Source organism: Pseudorca crassidens, chromosome 6 (genome assembly GCF_039906515.1).
Source record: "Pseudorca crassidens isolate mPseCra1 chromosome 6, mPseCra1.hap1, whole genome shotgun sequence".
NCBI classification, from domain to species: domain Eukaryota; kingdom Metazoa; phylum Chordata; class Mammalia; order Artiodactyla; family Delphinidae; genus Pseudorca; species Pseudorca crassidens.
Window position 1 is genome coordinate 281,630 of NC_090301.1, and position 20,275 is coordinate 301,904.

General features: G+C 61.0%; 2 protein-coding genes across 6 annotated transcripts in view; both read right to left on the minus strand.

Moving 5' to 3' along the window:
* Window positions 1–12,037, minus strand: NEU4 (neuraminidase 4). The gene is given in 11 exon segments (XM_067739922.1): window positions 1–1,170; window positions 1,173–1,305; window positions 1,307–1,647; window positions 1,650–1,784; window positions 2,768–2,928; window positions 2,930–3,018; window positions 3,094–3,310; window positions 4,690–4,817; window positions 6,329–6,486; window positions 10,526–10,633; window positions 11,989–12,037. Coding segments are annotated over 11 exon segments (1,872 nt in total). The 3' UTR covers window positions 1–817.
* Window positions 11,711–20,275, minus strand: part of D2HGDH (D-2-hydroxyglutarate dehydrogenase) — a 21,743-nt gene continuing 13,178 nt past the window's right edge. For all 5 annotated transcript variants that reach the window (XM_067739941.1, XM_067739944.1, XM_067739943.1 and 2 more), the window contains exons 8-10: window positions 19,661–19,803; window positions 18,198–18,363; window positions 11,711–12,893 (exon numbers count right to left, since the gene is read on the minus strand). In XM_067739941.1, the coding sequence (XP_067596042.1) occupies window positions 12,634–12,893; window positions 18,198–18,363; window positions 19,661–19,803 (569 nt within the window). In that variant the 3' untranslated portion in view covers window positions 11,711–12,633. The remainder of the gene's footprint in view (window positions 12,894–18,197; window positions 18,364–19,660; window positions 19,804–20,275) is intronic.

Sequence of the window (20,275 nt, forward strand, 5' to 3'; positions counted from 1 at the left end):
AGAAGATGTTACAAAGAAGAGGAAATAAGAAGGTGCTTCCACGAGGGCACAGAGGGCCGGTCCTGGGAGGTGACCCATCCAGGGAGGGGCAGCCACCGCGCTCCCCACCGGCCCCGCCGGCCGGCAGTGCAGACCAGGCACATCTGGGGCTGCCGCGCAGAGAAGGCTTTGCCTGTCCCCCTGCCCCATGGCTGGCAGCCCCCAGCACTGGAGAGTCTAGCTAAGGGGGGCAGACCCCACAGTGACGTGGCTAGAGCACTGGGGACCCTCCCCAGGCTTCGACGTGGAAAGAACTGAGGAGAGACAGCCCTGGACAGACACGCAGGATCCCTTTATTTCTTGTTCATAAGCCAGAAAAAAGCCAGCAGAGCAAGAGGAAAGAGGAAAATGGTACAGGCGACTAAGCACCGCGGGCTAAGCAAAGGATCCCGGTGCCACGCTCCCACCGCCACACGCCCCAGCCCCTGCTGTCGGCCTTGGGAGGGGGCAGGGTGGGCCATGCAGGGCCAGCCGCCCGTCCACCCTGGGCCATCCAGGCCACCCTCCCTTCCGGCTGTACACCTCCTTCCTAAAGACCAGCCCTGCTTGGAGACTGTTACAACTGAGCTTCTGTGAAATTCAATGAGGTCCCACACAAACACTCACCCTCACGAACCTCCTTGGAGAAGCCAAGGAGCAAAGGCGCCTCTCCAGGATGGAGCCCCATACAGGCCTGGGGTCACAGACGCCCCCACCCCGCCACCTCCCAGCATCCTCCGCCCCTGCTCCCCTCCCCGCTCCTCCTGGGCACCCGGGGCCAGGCCTGGCCAGAGGCCCATCAGGAGGGCCAGCAGCGCCCCAGAGGCTTGTCCCCAAGGCTGGGATGCCCAGTGCCCGCCCCAACGTTCCCCAGGACCTCCTGCAGGGAGAACATGCAGAAGGAGATCTCCTCATAGGAGACCCCGGTCCCACTCGCGTACAGACAGGCGAAGGTCAGGGCTCTCTCGGGGGTGGGCCTGATGGACGCCAGGTCAGAGTAGCCACTGGGGCCCTCGTGGATCGCCCAGGGCTCCGGGCAGCTGTGGGGGTCCAGGGGCGACCGGCTCAGGCAGATGCCCATGTGCAGCTGTGCCCTGCGCCCCACCGGGTGGGAATACAGCAGCCATGTGGGGCTCTGAGACAAGGCCGAGGCGGGACCGGGAGCTCGGGGGTCCAGGTCCCCCTGTTCCCCCCAAGCCCAGGCCCTGGGCCGGGCTCACCGGAGCCATCCCCACATCCCTCCGTCCCACCCAGCCCCCCGCCCCCTCGGGTATCTCCAGCACCCTCCTTCCTCTGGGGGTTCCTGGGGCCCAGGGCAGAGGTGTGGAGGGTGGAGGGTGTTCCTGGTACCCATGGTGCACCCCTCATTCTCCGGCCTGCTGGAGGGCGGGGTCGGAAAGCCCACAATGCTGCCCTGGCAGCCCCCGGCGGCCCCAGCCAGGGCGAGCACCAGCTCCCCAGGCAGGAAGGAGGCGCCCTCGTCTACACTGAGCACCTGCATGTGGCTGCCCAGAGGGCTCCAGGCACTGCAGTAGAGGATGCCACCAGCCTGCCCCCTGTCCCCCACCGCCAACTGGCCCTCGCCCGAGCGCAGGTTGGGCACGAGGCCCCCGTGGTGCCAGGTGCGGAGAAGGAGTGGGGGCCGGTCCCGCAGATCTCACCAAAGCACTCTCGCCGGTCCACGCGGTACATGTAGGCCGGCACCAGCAGGCGGCCCGAGCACAGCCGGATGCCATGGCTGGAGCCGACGGCAAACGTGGCCCAGTCTGCAGGGAGGAGGGGCTGCTGGTCCCCCCGATGGCAGCACCACCACCCTGGGGGACGGGGAAGACGGGGGCCAGCACCACCACCCTGGGGGACGGGGAGGACGGGGGCCAGTACCCGGGTTAGGGGACAGCTCAGGGGGCAGCCATCGGCTCACTGTGCCCCCACCGTCCACTCCTTCCGGCCACCCCCAGGCTGTACAAGCCTCCTGGGCCATTAGCAGGAGCCACGAGCCCAGGCAGGCCGCTGGGCCAGGATCTCAGCGGGTGAGCGGAAGGCCAGCCCCCAAGTGTGCGTGCTGTCCAGGCAGAGGGGCAGCTGAGGGCGGGAGGGTCTGGGCAGCCCCTCCTGGCAATGGGCTCGAGTCCCCTGGGGTGGGGTCCACACCAGCAGATAGCTCTTTAGATCCACTGTGCCCTGTCTGGGTCTCAGAGCCTGCCCCACCCCTCTGTTTAGCTCCTACCTGCCAGGGCCTAGGTGACCCCTGGGTCAGCTTCCACATGCCAGGGTCGGAGTGGCCCCGAGGGCAGTTGGTGGTCAGGCCCTCGGGGAAGGGGCAGCGAGAGCAGAGGGAAAGCTCTGGTGTCAAGCCGACCTACCCAGCTGCAACCCTGGGCTGAGCGCCGGGGGAGGAGTGAGAAGGAAGAAGAGGAAGGGGTAAAAGAGGGGACCCACCGGGGGTTTGGGGCCAGAAGGGACCTCAGCGCTCAGACAGAGACAGGTTCGGGAAGATGACAGAGCCTGCTGGGCACGGGACTGAGGTCTTCCGGGGACAGGATGGGGGCGGCCCACCAAACGGCGTCGGTGGCGCTTAGGCTGGGTGCGGAGTGAGGCAGGAGCTCCAGCCAGGCCCCCCTCCGCCGCCAGGGTGCAGACCCCTCCGCGGTGCAGAATCCCATTCCCCGCCCCGCGAGACCCCCTCCCTGCTCGGACCCCGCTTCCCCCCACCCCACCCCCGCGCCCTGCAGAGCGGGCGCCCACCTACCCTGCTCGGCGCCGCCCACCGCCTCCGCCGTGAGGTCCCGCGCGCCACCCCAGCTGCGCCCCGCGTCCCGGCTGGTCACGCCGCAGAGGTGCGCGGCGTTCTCGCCCGCAGCGATCTGCGCGGCCTCGCGGTTGCGGCCGCGCACGGCGATGAAGAGTAAGACTGGCCGTGCGCGCGACGTGCACCGGGCAGGGGTCCCTGGAGCGGTGCTCGTCCAGGACCGCTGTCCCCAGCACGCCCGTGGTGCCGCACTGCGGGGAGGGGGCCAAGCCTCAGTCCCCAGCCCTTCCGCGCGGCGCGGCCCCCGCCGCCCACCCCGGGCTCACCCGCACGGAGCCCCCAGCCAGCATGCCGGTCCTCTGCATCAGGCGGTGGGCGTGGGCGTCGTCGGGGCTCAGCCGCTGCTCCGCGAAGGCCAGCAGGGTGGGCCCGGGGGGCACGGGCAGCAGTGAGGGCACGCGGTACGTCAGGCCGGCCCTCTCGCCCTGGAAGAGCACGGTCCACGCGGGGACACGCAGGGCCCCATGCTCTGCGGGCGCGGGCCCAGGACCCCAGAGTCAGCGGGGTCCCTCCAGATGGGCAAGGGTTTTCTGCGGGTGCAGGCGCCGTGCCCCTGCCCTGGCCCAGCCCGCCTTCCTGTGCCCACCCGGAGACCACCCTGTCCCAGGGCCCCTCACCCCCGTCCAGGGTGGTCCCTCCCCAACGGCTATTGCACCTCAAATGTCTGGAATCTGCGCCTTGCGCCTCTCAGCATGGCCCACGGAGAGGGAACTGGTTGGTGACAGGAGCGGGGTAGCCTGGCCAGAGCCCCTCGACCCTGTGCACCCACGTGCTGGGGACTTGCGGTCATCACAGAGCCTGCCCGGCAGGAGGCTGCCAGGGGACCCCAAGGCTCTGGACAAGGAGGGGTTCAGTGTCCCCAAGCAGGGGCCCCACAACCACAGGAGCCGTGCAAACAGACACACAGAAAAGGACACAGAAAGACACGAAACACGGAAACATGGGAGACACAGAGGAAGACACGCTCACATGTGCTGCACGCAGATGCCAGGCTTCCGCTGCCATCACCCTCTCAGACCTGGGGTCCTGGGGGTGGCCAGGAGACGTTTAGAGGGTTGCCTGCTGACCCAAGGGGGGCCCAGCAGCTCTCCTGCAGATAAGGTCCTGAACTCCAGGCCCAGTGGGACATTTGCGAGGTGGGGGACCCGCCGCCCTGCCGCCCGGGCTCCTAAGCAAGGCTGGGGGACGTGGGGAAGCCCAGCAGAGCCACCCTACCTATGGGGTACCCCAAACATCTCACACGTGTACCCCAAGAGAGCTAGGGGCGGTACAAGCCAGTGGGGCAACAAGAGGGACCCCAAGGAGGCCAGAGAGGTCACCGCCCTGCCGTCCAGCCCCTGCCCCTTCCAAGCAGAAAGGAACCAAGTGTGGGGTGGGGGGTTTAGTCTGCAGTAGGGGTTAGGGGTTTGAACTTGAAAAGCAGCGGCTCCCACACAGTGATGGGAGGAAGATGAGCACCCTCCACGACGGAGCCCCCCAGAAGCGGGAGCACACACACGAGAGAAGCCAGGCTGGGGGACAGGGCATGGAGGCTGGGTGCGCTTCTCAGAGCTGAGAGCTAAGAGGGGAGGGGCGGGGTGAGACCACAAGCCAGGCACCAGGAGCGCCCCAGCAGGAGGGAGCGTCGCAGGGTTCAGCCACCATGAAGAAGGCCACAGCTCAGGCCCCACGAAGCCTGGCTCCCTAAACCTTGGCTGGTCGCCCAGCCCCCTCGCCCACAGGCCCAGGTTCCTGCAGGGGTGACGGAGCGTGGCCTGGGCGGCCTTTCTGGGGTGGGGTCACCTGAGGGAGGCTCAAAGGGCGGGGCCTCAGGTGTGGGTGCACTGGGGGCACACACAGTCTGCAATCCGCCGACCCCCTACCGGGGGTCCCGTTCTGATTCGCACAAAGGTGGGCTGGCCAAGCCCCCACCCAGGGATGGCAGTGAGTCTGCTCCCCGCAGCGCAGTGGGGTCCAGGGGCTGCGACCGGAACCGGAGGTGTCTGAGCAGCTGGGGGCCAGACGCGGCGGTAACCAGACAGGGTGCTGGGGGGAGGGGAGTCCCTGTACAGCGAGGCCGGCGCACATCAAAGGACACAGTCGGGATGGAGAGAGTGGGGTGACAGGAATGAATGCACACATACGCCTCCATGCCTGAGGTCCCCCAAACAGACAGACACAGCCACCTCTGCCCAGGACCGCCTTCTCCTGGGAGGCTCCCTGGGGCAGTGCACTAGCCCCACCACGCTGCCCCCTGAGCCCAGCAGACCCCTGCCCAACGCCAGGTCCGCCCACCCCACCATGCCTCTGGGGCCTCTGAGAGCAGCTTCCCGTGTCCTGGAAGCCCTGGGCCCCCACCCCCGCTCTGCATCCAAAGAGCAATTGTGCCCAAGCAGGAAGCAGGTGCAGGTGCCTCATGTCCCTCCAGGCTGAATGGACACAAATGGGACACTCTCTGCATTTGGTTTGCTCTGCAGGGCCCAGGACCGCCAGCAGCTGGTGCCAGAAGCAGGAGGGGGCTCAGGTCCAGCCCCCACTGTGGGACGGGGCAGCAGGGATGGAGGCCTGCAGGATGCAGGAGGATGCAGCTAGCTGGGCTGTCTGCTCACTGCGCACAGTGGGACGGGCTGCCGGGTACTAAGAGCACCTGCGCCCGGGCCGGGCCCTGCTGCAGAGCCCCAGAGCCTCGGGGGGTCCTCAATCTAAGAGGGAGAGCAGGCCTCCCAGGCTGCTGGCCCTGCCCAGCTGGGCCAGTGCAGCAGGTTCCAGGGCTTTGGCTCGACCAGGATGGCCGTAACCCAGCGTTCAGGGGAGTCAGCACCCGTAAGTCTCCATGCCCATCTACCCTCCCCAGCGTGGCCCTCCCCAGGTGATGCAACACAGAAGGGGAACCGAGTCCTGGAGAGGAGATGGGACCTCCAAGACAGTCTGGTCCCCTGGCCCTGGACCCAGGCAAGTTACTGGGGGTCATTCTGCCCCAGCAGGGGCCTGCCCCGAACTCCTGCAGCCGGTCCTGTCTGGGCTCCGCCCTGGAGCACGAGCCAGCCCAAGTCACCTGCCCCACGCCCTCTGGGCCAGCACGTTTGTCCCGTGGGCCTGCTGGCGCTGGGCACACTCAGCCTGCGGGGCTATGAAACGCATGCATACGAAGGGCACAAGCCCTTTGCACACAAGATGGGCAGACTTGGCTGTGTCACCTCAGGATGGGTCTCCAGCCTAACCCGGGTGTCCTGTGCCCTGTCCCGGGCAAGGACTCAATTCAGACACTTCTGCCTGGTGAAGCGTCACCTATGGGCCCAAGTGCTCATGCTTGTTGGGGCGGGGCCCCGACACCCAGCCTACACCTACCCCATCCTCTAAATCTACCCCGAGGCCCTGCAGGAAGTCGTCCCATTGCGGGGGGCCCATGTGGCAACTCTGGCTGAGGGCCCTCCGTCCACAAGCCCATTGCCCTCAGGCCAAAGAGAGGCAGGTCCTGGCCCCCGAGGGCCGGGGATATAGGTGAGCAGGGAGGGGCCTCACCGGGCCCCGCAGAGCTGGCTGCAGGGCAGCTGCAGGAGTGCTTGCCTCTCCGACCCACTCACAGGCAGAGACAAGGGCCCACTCTGTGGCCGGGAGCTGCGAGCTGGCACAGCCCCAGGGCTGTGTCAGGATCCAGGACCGTCCCGCCAGCCGTGCGACTGTGGTGCAGCACAGAGAGGGGTAGGTGGTGAAGAAGGGCAGCCAGGAGGGGGCAGTGTCCAGACAGGGCCACACAGGGCTCCTCTCTGCTGGTCAACTGGCTCCACCCTGGGCCCTCACCCTCCAACAAGGCTGTGCTGGGGGTGGGCCACCACCAGGGGCCACAGCTGACCTCCGAGGGGGACATGGGCGTCAGCTGCCCCCAGAGATGCCTCCCATCACGACTTGGGTGCCTACCTACCATTCCCTCAGCCCCCAAGATGCCAGCCCCTTTGGCCCTCATGGGCCCCACATCCTACCCCTGTGTCTGGGCCACCATCTCCTCCCCATGCCGGGGCCACACACCAGAGCCGGGCACCGGCAGGGCAAGGCGGGGCGGGGCAGCGGTGGCACCGTGGCACCCACTCTATGGAGGTGGCCCAGATGTGGCACACATCACCTCTGCCCCCTCCAGGGGCCCCAGGACGTCTCCAGCCAGCAGCCCATGCCCACATAAAAGCTCAGGGGTCTGCCGTGAACGGAAAGGGGAAGGCAGTGTGAAGGAACGGCTCACACAGCCTCCCGCCTCTGGAGCCCCGTCCAAACCAGAAGGCAGGATCTACCTTCCTCCCCTGTCTCCCAAGTCCAAGCCAGGTGCCGTCTCACAGGCTGCCCGCTGAGAACTGGGGCCTTCAAGTCCCCGCAGCACCTGTTCGAAGCCCCCCAGCCAGAGCAGGGCTGCCTAACCAGGGCTGCCTAACAGAAGGAGGCGGTCCGCACACACACACCTTGTTCCCTCTCTCAGGAGTTTTCACGTTTTAGTTAGATGCCAGCTGTTTTAAACCTAGAGACTTCACATAAAAACCTGTATTTCCAGCTTCTCTTGAAAAATCAGACGGTCTGTCTCCCCGGCTTCCCCCACTCCCATGGGCACTGCTAGCTGGGACACGCACACCCCATCCCAGTCACCCGCAGCCCTGCTCACCAACCCTGACCCCAGCATCACAAGGCCTGGAGATGCCCCTCCAGAGAGGAGATTCACAGACTCTGCGCTCCCAGCTTTATTGGTTGTGTAGGACTTCGCGTTTTAAACAACTGAGTTTGTCTTGGATGGACACCCAGATTGTTTCTGAAGTTCTCTGTTACAAACCATGTACACTTTACGTTGTAATAAATACCCCCAATTTTCCCTCCAGAAAGACAGCGCCAGTTTACATTCCTGCCAACCTCAAAGGCAAGAGTAACCGCAATTGAATTTCTATGGTAACGTTGCGTTCTTGGCTACTGTGCCCCTGAGCACAGGCCCACGCCCACGGGCCCAGCACTGCTGGCAGCGGTGATGGCCTGACACCCACTCCCTTGAGACAGCCTGCTCTCTGTATTAAGCGGCAGCAGTACTTTCTGCTTATCCTGGACTCACTCGCTTGCCCCTGTCGGCTGAGTTGGGGTCTTGTTTGCTTTGGGGGTTAGCAGAGCTGCCTGATGCTCAGGGCAGTGAGTTGCTTTGAGTCTTTCTTTAAATCGGGGTCATTTTGCCCATTCTTTGCTTGGCTATAGGTTCTCATCTATGGCCCTTACTCTCCTTCCCAGACTCCTATCAGGTTGGCTCATCCTGGATCTGATTCCCCATCTCCACTCTCCCTTGGGACTTCCTTCTTTGCATTTTCCTCTGGGTGGAGGATGCAGGAGCCTCCAGAGGTTCTCCTGGCTGACACTGGCTCTCTGCAGTGTCCATCTATCCTTCACGGTCTCTATTCCATTTTTTCAGAAGTCATTTTTTCTGTTTCCAAATATTCTCTTTTATTCTCAAGTATGCCGCAATATGTCCTCTAATCTTACTGAAAATTCATTCTTCTTAAAGTCCCTCCATTAGGGGCTTCCATGGCGCAGTGGTTAAGAATCCGCCTGCCAACGTAGGGGACACGGGTCCGAGCCCTGGTCTGGGAAGATCCCACATGCCGCGGAGCAGCTAAGCCCACGCACCGCAACTACATCACGCCGTGGCCAGTCACCTCCACCTCTCCGTGGGGTCAGCCCCCAGTCTTCCTCTGAGCTGGCAGGGCAGAGACTCTGCTCCCCTGCAGGCCTGGCAGGGCTGCCCACCCCCAGCCACATCCCATCCCTGGGGCTGAGGGGTGGGCGGCCTCCTTGCTCCCCCCGGCTCCCCGACAGCCTGATTGCAGCCCTGCCTGGGGCTTTCCTCCCACCCCCGGGGCCCCTCCAGCCGCTCTCCGCGGCCTCCGCTCTGAGCGGTCCTCTTACGTAACCTCTTCTCACACTGCAGCAGCTTAGAGGTTTTAAGGTGAAAATCAGAAGCTTTTTCTTTTTCTTTTTAATAAATTTATTTTATTTACTTATTTTTGGCTGCGTTGGGTCTTTGTTGCTGTGCGTGGGCTTTCTCTAGTTGTGGCGAGCGGGGGCTACTCTTCGTTGCGGTGCGCGGGCTTCTCATCACGGTGGCTTCTCTTGTTGCAGAGCACGGGCTCTAGGCACGTGGGCTCAGTAGTTGTGGCACGTGGGCTTCAGTAGCTGTGATGCGTGGGCTCTAGAGTGCAGGCTCAGTAGTTGTGGCATGCGGGCTCAGTAGTTGTGGCTCGCGGGCTCTAGAGCGCAGGCTCAGTAGTTGTGGCGCACGGGCTTAGTTGCTCCGCGGCACGTGGTATCTTCCCGGACCAGGGCTGGAACCCGTGTCCACGCACTAGCAGACGGGCTCCTAACTGCTGCGCCACCAGGGAAGCCCCCCAAGAAGCTTTTTCTAAGCCAAACCCAACAGCACCCTCAGCCCCTCCCTCGCCACCTGCAGGCACATGTGGCGCCTGTCCTCGGGCAAGTGGCTTGTGAGGAGCTGCTTCGGGAGGTGGGAGGTGTCTCCCCACCCCCACCCCACCGCGGGGTCCACTCCTGGTCCGAAGGCGCCTGCTGTTGGCGCCTGGCTGGCTCCCTCGCTCTGCCCGTGACGTTTTGTGTGACCGCAGAGCCCGCAAGCCTCTGGATGGGTGAGCCTCCCCAGGCCCCGACTTGACACGCGCTCCGGGTGTCCTGCCGTCTGTGCCTGCGGCCCCGGGGAGGGCACGTGTTCTCCGCGGGCACAGCCCACACCCGGGCTCTGCAGTGTGGTCCACACGGCCCGTGTCCCCGCAGGTTCTGAGAGTCGCCTGCTGGATGCGACGGGGTTTCCTCTGGTCTTCCTGCTGTTCCAGCGGGTTTTTCTGGACGTGTGAAAACCCAAGACCTCCCTGTCCTTGGGGAGCCCACGTTTTAGCATCACATAAGCGGGGTCCGGCTGGCAGGCCTCCTTCCTGCGTTCCCTCCGCAGGCCGCGTTGTTTCACTGATTCCAGGACACCATCCACCAAGACGGCACAAAGACCAGAGGACGGGGGCCTCAGAGGCAGAAGGGAACCATTGCTGGTCAAGGTGGTGCAGAGGAAACGGCACGTCCCACCCCAGCTGCTGTGGGCCCTGCAACAAGGCCCCTGGCCCGCGGCGCCGCACCCCAGGCCTCGTCACCGGCAGGAAACGCCCGGTGTGTGCCGCCTTCTGTGGCCCGCCACCGCCACCTCCTCCAGCCAGGGCGCTGCGCAGGGCGGCCCCGGCTCCGTCCCAGAAACAACTGGGAAATCACCAGCCTCAAAGCTGGCTTCCAGGGGGTCAGAAGCTGAGCACCACAGGCCATCCGCTGACCTTGGAAGGATGGAGGACAGACAGGCGAGCCACCAGGGCTCTCGGGAGCTCCATCGTGCTGAGTGCCCAGCCGCGGATGACGGAAGAGGGGACAGAGCCAGCCATAGGGCCAGCGAGGCTGGAGGGACCCACTGCAGGGCCCCCCAGGCAGGCCCTGGAACCAGGCGAGGCCACAGGCAGCCGACAACGGGTGGGGAGGGGACCTGCATTTTAAATCCTGGCAGAGAGCAGGAAGGGTCAGGTGGAGGCAGTCACGGGTGTCCCGACACGCCCACCCTGCTGGGGGCTGGAGATGGGCCCTGGCCCGGGCCCTGAAATCACGCTGGGGCCAAGACACCCCCAGGAGAACACCCACCTCCCCCAGGGTATGTCTCACCCGCAGCCAGAGGACCCTGGCCGGGCAGGTGGACCCGGGCCAGCCGCGTCAGCAGGGGCAGGGGCTTGTGTCCCCTTCGGAGCAGGCTCTGCTGGGGCTGCCCCTCTCCTGGGTGACAGAGGAGGGGACCGTGGATGCAGCCCATGCCCAGCCTCACCCATCCAGCCCAGCAGCAGCCACGGGACCTCTGAATCAGTTTGCGCCTGGCTTGTTCACGTTTTATGAGAGTGTACGTGCACTTGGCAAAAAAAAAAAAAGGCAAAGCATCCCAAAAATATAGAAAATGATACCCCCTCCCCACCCAACCCGGCCTCCAGGCGCCCAGAGTGAGTCCCAGCTGCGGTCTTGACACGCAGGAAGGTTCTGTTTGAACCGGCTTCCAAGAGTCGACGGCCTTTCTCAGAAGCAGGAGGTGAGCTGCCCCCTCCGTCCCCTCCTCTGGCCGTCCCTCTGTCCAGGGGCCACAGAGGCACACACCCGCCTCCTTCTCAACAGACACACGGCCAGCGACACGGCCACTGACCGACACCACCTGCAGACGGTGCTCCGTGCATGGCCTGGGGACACGCCGGCACGTGCATGTGTGCACGTGTGCCATTTGTGTGCAGGTGTGTGAGCGCGTGTGCACGCGCACAGGTGGACCCTGAGGGGCGAGCCCCAGGAGTAAACCGCAGGGCCAGTGGATACCACTTCACTTTTTGACACTTTGGGGGCCAGCTTATCCTTCAAGGACATGGAGGGGTCCCCCTGCCACTTGCTCCCTCCCACCCCCAGTCACTAGGCCACCTTCTCGAAGCCCTACCCTTACTCTAGCAGGAAATGCCTCAAAGTTTTAAGCCCTCTAATAATCCATGCATTACTTTAATTCTCCAAAAAAAACTTGCTTAGTCCTAAAACTTTTTATAGGAGGTATCTCTGCATCACAAAGCCCCTCACTGCACATTACCCACGTAAGACCACGCCTCAGCGGCCCGATGAGGCGGGGCTCCAAGCCACACAGTGGGGGACAGGGACGGGGGATGTGGCATGGGGATGGGAGACGGGGACAGGGATGCCCTGTCCCCACACACAGACTGCCAGGCTCCGGGTCGCTGACGCTGGGTGCTTGAGGAGCAGGGTACACGGGCACTTCACCTGGGCTTTTATGAGGTTGTTTTTCTAAGAACAGAAGGAAGGAGAGTATCGTGATTTATTCCCACTTTTACTGGAAGTTCAGGGCAGCCAGAAACAGAAAACGTGTCCGGCCTCCCAGACTGTGTGCACAGCCCGAGCAGCTGCCCCAAGGACCAAGGTCAATGGGGAGGACCCGGTCGGGGTGACTGAAGATGCTTGTGCCGGGCGGGGCTTCTCACCCGGCACTACTGACATTCGTGGTCAAAGCAGAACCGGAAGGACACATCACAGCAAACCACCAAGTGCAAGAAACCAATGCCTGTCTTCCAACAACGGTCTTGCCAACTCACGGGCCTTCTGGAAAACGGGGGAAATGACACCTTCCACGGTGGGGGGCATTCCTGTCACTGGCTCAAATGTGACTAAAAGTCATCTGTAAAGCGCCCGACGGCCCGGGCTCTGCTGGTCAGAGCTCCGCGTGGACCCACCTCACGGTGCTCTGCTGCCCACATGGAGTTCACCACCTCTGCCCAGGGCACCTTGGAGGCTCACGCTGTGTGGGGACCAGCGGAAGGACCACCCGTGCCCCCTCCCAGAGCTGCACCCCACAAGGTGGAATCCCAGGGGCCACAGGCAAAGCAGGGGCGACCTGGTCTATTCTGATTGGGCAGAATGGCTCACCCACCTGGCCTGTCCAGGACCTGCAAAGGGACGGAGTGCCCGCCACGAGGATGGAGTGAGGACGGGGCAGCCCTCTCCACTCGGCCCACCCAACAGAACTGGCAGAGCACCCGGAGGAATCCTGCCGAGAGCCACGTGCCCCAGGCTCCACAGGGCCAGCTCCCCACCGCCAACCACGGGCCCGGGCACCCCGCCTGCCACTGGCTCCGTCGAATGGAGGCCCTGTGAGCCCACGCCAGGCCTGCGGGAGCGCCCCACAGGCAAAGCCAAGGATCGAGGCCCCCTCCCGAGTCTCCCGCTGACCGTAGCGGGCGTCAGGTGCGGGTGGGCAGCGTCTTGTAGGGGTTCAGGATGCCCTTGGGGTCCAGGAGGGCCTTGAGCTGCTGCATGAGCTGCAGGGCCTCGGGTGGCTTGCTGTAGCCAAGGACGTCCTTCTTCTTGAAGCCCAGGCCATGCTCGGCACTGACGCTGCCCCGCTGCCTGGCCGTCCACTCGTACACGTAGGGCTCCAGGGTGCCCAGCAGCGACGGGCTGAAGGCCTCTGCCGTCACGTTGAGGTGCAGGTTGCCGTCCCCTGGAGGGACGCGCAGGTCAGGCTGGGCCCCCCTTTCCCGAGAGCCCCCAGCCCCGCCCCTGCCCTGCCTGAAGGCCACCGGAGGAGTGCCGGCCCCACCCACCTCTGCCCTCACAGCCGGCTTCCAGACCTTCACGTCACTGGCCACTGACCTGCTGGTGACCACTCCCCTCCTCTGGGGGCTGCAGCTCCCTTGGCTTCACATACGTTTCTCTCCAAGTTCTCCCCAGCCCCCCATCTCCACCCGCACAGCCTAACCTCCAACCCCTCCCCGAGGGCTCCAGACTGAGAGGAACGAACACCCACCCGACCTGCGAGAGCCCCAGGCTGGACCACCGATGCCTCCACAGACCTGGGTCCCCAGTGCCCAGGAGGTCTCGGACCAGGTGACCTGGGGGCCTCTGACCCTGTGACCTGGGGCTTCTTAGACCCCCCTCCCTCCATGTACATTTGTCAAATGCAGGGAGCAAACCAGGGATCCCTCTCCCACCAAAAGTGGTTCCCACTGATACCCTCAGGGTGAAGGCTCTGAAAACAAGGGTCTTTCCCAAGGGAAACACTGCGGGGGGCGGGGGGGGGGAGATAAGCTTATCTCCACTGACACTCAGATATCCACACCAGCAGCCAGCCTGCATGGGCTTGCGGCACAGTTCACAGGGCCCCCGTGGCCCCAAGGCCATTCCTGGCTGCGGGCTGGGACCCAGCCCCACTCCCACCCTCCCCACCTTCTGCACAGGCAAATCACCCCAACTCGGCCTCAAATAATTCCCACAGATACAAGCCTAAGATACATGAGCCCCAAATTGCAAACACACAGAAAAGAAACCATGATGACCAAGACCTGCAAGGACCTGCGACCTGGTGATTTCCAGAAACGGAAATAAATGTTTCACGTGTTTAAAGAAATGAGAGAGAAAAAAATATAAGACACTGACCAGGGAAAGCTTTTAAATACCCAGGCTGATCTTCTAGAAATGAAAAATACGGTCACTGAAATGTCAACAAGCAAAGAGAGATTAATGAAATGGAAAACAAATCAAGCACACAGAGGATCAGAGCTACAGACAACAGGAAAGACAGACAGACGCGTGGGGACATCGTGAGCCCTCGACTGAAGCTCCAGAAAGAAGGGGCGGGCGGGGAGAGACGATATTTGCAGAGACCACAGGGGAGCAATTTCTAAAAGCCAAGCCCACCAGACCCCAGCAGGGCACGCCAACGCTCACCTAAACCAAGCAGAGTGAAGCCCAGGAACCCCGAGGAAAAGGGAAAGATCTTAAAAGGAACAAAAAGGAAAAAAATGGACTCCTTTCAATGCAACCACACTCGCTGACAGCTAACTTTGCAGCAACAGAAGTCAAGCCGGCAGAATGATGTCTTCACTCTGCAGAGAACAGAACTGTCAACAGAGAATTTTGAAATCCATCGGAAAAAAAAACACCGAAAAACAAAATTGATACATTTTCAGGTAAATGAAACCCGAGACATGCTGTCACCTACTTTCCCACACTAGAGGCAATTCTAAAGGCAGGGCTGTGACCCCAGGTCAAAGAAGGACCAGAGGTGTGGGTGAGTCTAGACAAACACTGACCTCATGGAGTAATAACAACAGCGCTGCTGCTATCTGGGGCTAAAAACACGATGGAACACACTCCAAAACACAGTGTGTGACCAGGAGCAGATGGTGACACCAAAATGACAGGGTCCCAAGTGCTGATCAGGGCTTTCAGGGAAACAGAACCAGTAGGACACCTGCAGATGCACACAATGTACAGAGTGGGGGTTGGGGGGAGGGAGAGGGCTAGGAGGATGGAGGGACAGAGAGAGGTCAATTTTAAGGAACTGGCCCACGACTGTGGGGACGTGGGAGTCCAACCTGCAGGGTGGACCAGCATCTGGAGACCTGGGGACGAGCAGACGCTGCAGCGCGAGTCCAGAGGCTGTGGGGAGAACCCCCTCCCCGTCGGGGGGCATCTGTACCTTCCTCTTCAGGCCTTCGACTGCTTAGATGAGGCCCACCCACATCATGGAGGGTAATCTGCTTTACTCAAAGTCTGCCAATTTAAATGCTCATTTCATCTTAAAAATACCTTCACAGCAACATTCTAGATTGGTGTCTGACCAAGAATCGGGGCGACACAGCCCAGCCAGGCTGACACACAAGATGAACCACCGCACCACACTGTCTGGTAGGGGGATCATGATACTGATTAACTTCCAACCCTGCTAAGGTAGGGCCGCCCTGATAAGGCTACAATTCTAGGGCTACTGCCGAAAGAATAGATAGGCACAATTCCCTCGTTAGTAAATGGAAACAAGTTATACGAGAAAAAACACCAACCAAAAGAAGGTAATAAATCAGAGAAAAAGAAATAGAAGAAATGAAGGACAAACAGAAGGCCCAAAGTCAGACGAATCCAGGTCACTGAGTAATTACAGTCTATGTAAATTACAAAATATGCCACCTCAAAACAGCCTGCTTTGGCATAAGGATTATTTTGAGCTGAAGGCAACTGAAAAGAAACAGGCACGAGAAAAGCTCCCTGCCCTCCGTCCACCTAAAAGCAGGACACGAGTGTGTAAAGGTGTCCCCACATTCCAGCAAGGTCAGGGTACCCACCTGAGACAACTCTGGCCTTGGTCTACACAAGCCTCACGTCCATCAGCCTCCCTGTGTGTTTATGCACCTTCCCACAATTTGCTGCCTAGAAGTTCTGTCCTCTTTCTTCATCTGTACCATCTCCAAAGGTGTACTGTTCTTTGCTAAGATGCCCTCTAAGTCCAAGTTCTAACTGAAATCAAGCAGGACCCTGTGGGGCTCCTGCGCAAGGGAGCCTCTCTGTTCTGCCTCCATGACCTTCCCTGAGCTCCAAAGGGCAGATTCAAACAGCTGCTAATCAGGGAAGGGAGGGGAGGCAGAGACAAGGGAGGGGCGGCCAGGAAACAACAGCGCAGCCTTGGGCCAGGGTCCTGGTCCCTCCTCAAGGGACACACAGAACAGTGTATTTGAGCTCTTTACAGAACTAAAACCCCCAACAAATGGAAGATGTCAGCATTCTTCATTCCAGAAAAGACCACCTGAGGCCAGATCAAAGGCGCGCAGGCCCTGCGCACACAACCTAATCTCGTCAGCAACCCCACCCTTGAACCATGGCTGTAAAACTCCTCACCAAAACCTCCCGGGTTGGGACCCACAGTTTTTCAGGGCACAAGCCCACTGTGTCCCCATCTGCCTGGCAAAGCAATAAAGCTATTCTTTTCTACTTCACCCAAAACTCTGTCTCCGAGATTCCATTCGGCACCGGTCACCGAGGCCGAGTTTTCGGCATCAAACTGACAGCCCGCATCCCCTATCTTCAGAATTAGCAGAGGCACCAGGAGAAGCAGAGGGGTCTATTGTCACAGCGAGAGCTCCTCTCGGCAGCCGACAGCCGAGCACGTTCCAGGAAAGGGGCGGCACAGAGTGCACACTTTACCTGGAGGGCCTGCAGGGAGCACACTCCTCTCAGGCACCCACCGAACGGACATGGAAACTGGCTGCACCCTGGGCCAGGGACACGCTGCAACTGAAGATGAGCTCCACCCAGCTCTCTGCCCACAGCACAGTCAACAAGCCCATGATCTTTAAAATGGCTAGAAAACTCCCATATGTTTGGAAATTTAAAGACACAATACTGCCTACCTCATGGGTCAAGGAAGCAATGACAATGGAAATGAGAAAATATTCAGACCCGAAAGATAATGACAGTGCCATCAGACAGGGTGGGACCTGGGGCTTCCCTGGTGGCGCAGCGGTTAAGAATCCGCCTGCAAATGCAGGGGACACGGGTTCGAGCCCTGGTCCGAGAAGATCCCACATGTCGCGGATACAACTAAGCCCGTGAGTCACAACCACTGAAGCCCGCACACCTAGAGCCCATGCTCCACAACTAGAGAAAGCCTACACGCAGCAATGAAGACCCGACGCAGCCAAAAAATAAAATAAATAAATAAATAAATGTAAAAAAAAAAAAAAAGAAAAGAAAAGCACTAAAATCATTAACTTCAGCGGTCTGCTTTTCGTGATTAGCAGTAATATTTTGATATTCGACTACAAAAACTCCTCTATATCCTGGTTCCTCCTTTGCCTCTTTGACGCCGTCCCTCCGAGCTATCTGACAGGTTGCCTCCCATCCTATGTCCTCAGTATGGTCCCCGAATAAAACTTAACTTACAACTTTTAGGTTGTGCATTTTTCTTCAGTCAACAGAGACAAGAAACAAACCAAATGAGCAGTTAAACAGCCCCCCTCCCCAAAGGCTGGACATGGCACAAAGGAAAAGAGGGATAATATGAACAAGGTAATGCCAATACACTCGAAGGCTTAGAAGAGATGGACTAATGCCCAGAAAAAAAATTACCACAACCAATTCTGAAGAAAAGGAAAGCTAGGAGAGCCCTCTAGTTGTTAAAGAAATTTCTCTGTAGTCAATCCCACTCCCCCGCAAAAAAATACCCACAAAAACCTTCAGGCCCAAATACCCTCATTTACAAGTTCTACCAAACATTCAGGGAGAAGGTAATTCCAACCCGACAGACTCTGCCAGAGACGACCCCCAAATCGTTTTAGGACTTTGAGACCAACATCCAGCCTGGACAGAAGAAAGAAGCCTTACAGGACAGGATGGAGAAAGCCCTACACGGGATAAGTAAACGGGATCAAACAAGACACAAAGGTCTGGAGTGATGAGCCTTGTTGGCTGGTCAAAGGAAAACCAGCACTGGGCACCTGGGCAGACCCAGGAAAAGCATTTGACAAATCCAACGTTCCTCCTCAATTCTTGAAAGTGGAATCCCTCCACTCAAGCGTTCAGAGCGATGCTGGGCCAGGGCCAGGCCTCCACCGTGTGACCCTCACCGCACCTCTTCAGACCCTCACAAGCCCAGGAGGCACTGCTGAATCCCGCCCTGGAGACATGGATGGAGGCCCCAGCACACCTGCCCTGTGGACGGGGCTCTGAGACGCCCAGTTCCAAAGGCTGCCGGGAATGAAGCGGAATGAAACAGTTCCTTTCATTTTGCATGACTTTTCTGCAAAAAATCATTATCTGAACTGCTTTTAAGATCCTCTGTCTGAGGAGGGAGGGGTGAGGCCCCTTCATCAAACCCCGAGACCCCCGCGTTCAGGGCCCACCTCCCGCTGGCCCAGCCAAGCCCAGACCTTGCGCTCTGCCTCCGAGACGGCCCCAGAGACCGCGTGGCGAGGACGCGGGTCCTTCCCCCTCCTGGCCCAGGGTCTCCACCCGCACCGCGGGCCGCGCTCACCCAGGTGGCCGTAGCCCACCACGTGCTTGGCGTGCAAGCCGAGGCGGGCCCGCAGGTCGCTCACGAGGTCGTAGAGCCTATCCAGGGGCAGCGAGAGGTCGTACTTGTACACGTAGCCGTCCCGGCTCAGGGCCTCGGTGATCCTCTCCCTCAGGGCCCACAGCATCTGGAAGTGAGGGGACGGGCACGGTCACCTGCGGCGGGCAGGGCAGCGATGCTGCGTTGCTGTGGGGTGACCGCGGGGTCGCGAGGCGAGGAAACCCTCTGGGTGACAGAACGTTCTGCGTCGTGACAGGTGTGTGGCTTCTGTCCCAGAGTCCACATGGGACAAGGTCCCCGAATGAGGCCACAGGCTGGCCCCCGGGACCCAGGCACCCAGGGCCCCTCTCGGGACAATCAGAACTGATCCCCCATGGGGCCCCAAGCGAGGGTTGGGGGAGAGCAGGTGCGGGAGGACCATGGCAGACAGGGGGACATCCCGGGCAGACAGGGGGACATCCCGGGCCTGGGGACACGGGGAAGGACTGAGGGAGCAGAGAGGCAGGGCGGCCTCATCATGGTCACGCTGTCCTTCGCGAGAACGCCTTCCCTGTCGCGTGAGAGAACAGAGGGCCTGGGAATGCCCGTCCCACTTGGGCCTCAACCCTGCCCTGCCCTAAACCCCCCACTCCCCATTTCAGGAAACCTCTCGGCAAACCAACCTCCTCGGCAAGGCAAAAACTCCTTTCTCTTGCTTTTTTAACATACCCCCAGTGCAATGATCACCCCTGAAATAATAACAATAATTCCTCGCCACCGCGGAACATCCGGGCAGCGTCCGGATCTCCCCGGCTCTCTCACAGACTTCTACAGCAGAGGGTCACTCAGCACCTGCTGCCCGCACACACCTGGAGTCCAGCCACATCCCTGCACGGCCGGCCTGAGCCGGCTGGTCCCGCCTGTCCCCTGTGCCCAGAGGCTCCTCGAGCCCCACTCATGTCCATCACGTCCTGGTGCAGCCCCAAGTCCTGCTGCCCCCTCGTCTGCCCACTCCCTCTCACTGTGCTCCAATCCCACCCTCTCCAGAAAGTTCTGTCTGGAACACGGCAGGCACCAGCCCCCTCAGGGCCTTTGTGCACCGCACAGGTAACTCACTCCCCACCCCGCATCCATCTGTGCTCAAAATGTCCCTTCAGGGACTTCCTCCTGACCCCTCACCCACCCAGGAAGGATGCTGGCCCAGCCCCCTCCTGTGTCACCCAGCTGGGCCCCTGGCACCGACGTTTGAGAACGGGGCTGTGGAGCCAGCAGCCCAGACAGGGCAGGACCAGAGGGGCCACCGAGACAGGTGGCACCAACCCCCAGGGATGGGGCACCCAGCCCAGACAGATGGCCCGGCTGGGGACACGTGCTCACGCTCAGCCACAACCCACAATCTAACTGCAGGCGTCACGGGAAGGACGAGGGCCTCAGCCTTCACACACCTTGATCCTCCTCTGATCGGTGGCCAGGGTCCCGTCGGTCACCAGCCCCGAGCCCAGCACCTGCTCCAGGAAGCCGCTCAGCTTCTCCGCATCGTGCCCCGCCCCGGAGCCCGAGGTCTCGATGAGGACGTAGAACGGACTTTCTGGAGGGGGCAGAGGGAAAGCGGAGGGGAAAGCAGTTGGCCAAGAGCTAGGACAGGTCTAGGCCAGCCGCAGCTCTGGTACCCCTGACGGCGCTCATGTTGCCCACAGAGCAGCCGCTGGCTACTCGGGTTGAATTTCAGACAGTTTAAAAATAGGTCTTTCACTGTAAGAGAAGCCAGGCCCCCTGGAGACAGCACAAAGCTGTACTTTTGGTGCCTGGATGGGGTGGGGGCGCCCCAGGGACCCCTCTTACCAAACTGTGTGCTAAAGGGGAGGCCCAGCGCTTTGCAATGGCCGATAACACCCCAGGAGCCCTCCAACCATCCAGAGATCTTCTGTCCCTCCAGGGACCCTTCGCTCCCCACCCCCAGGGACCCTCCGTCTTTCCAACGGTCGTACATGTCTTATTTCTCTACCCTGGACAGGTGGTTTCCTATTTTATACGAAAACAAATGCCTCAGTAAAAACTTA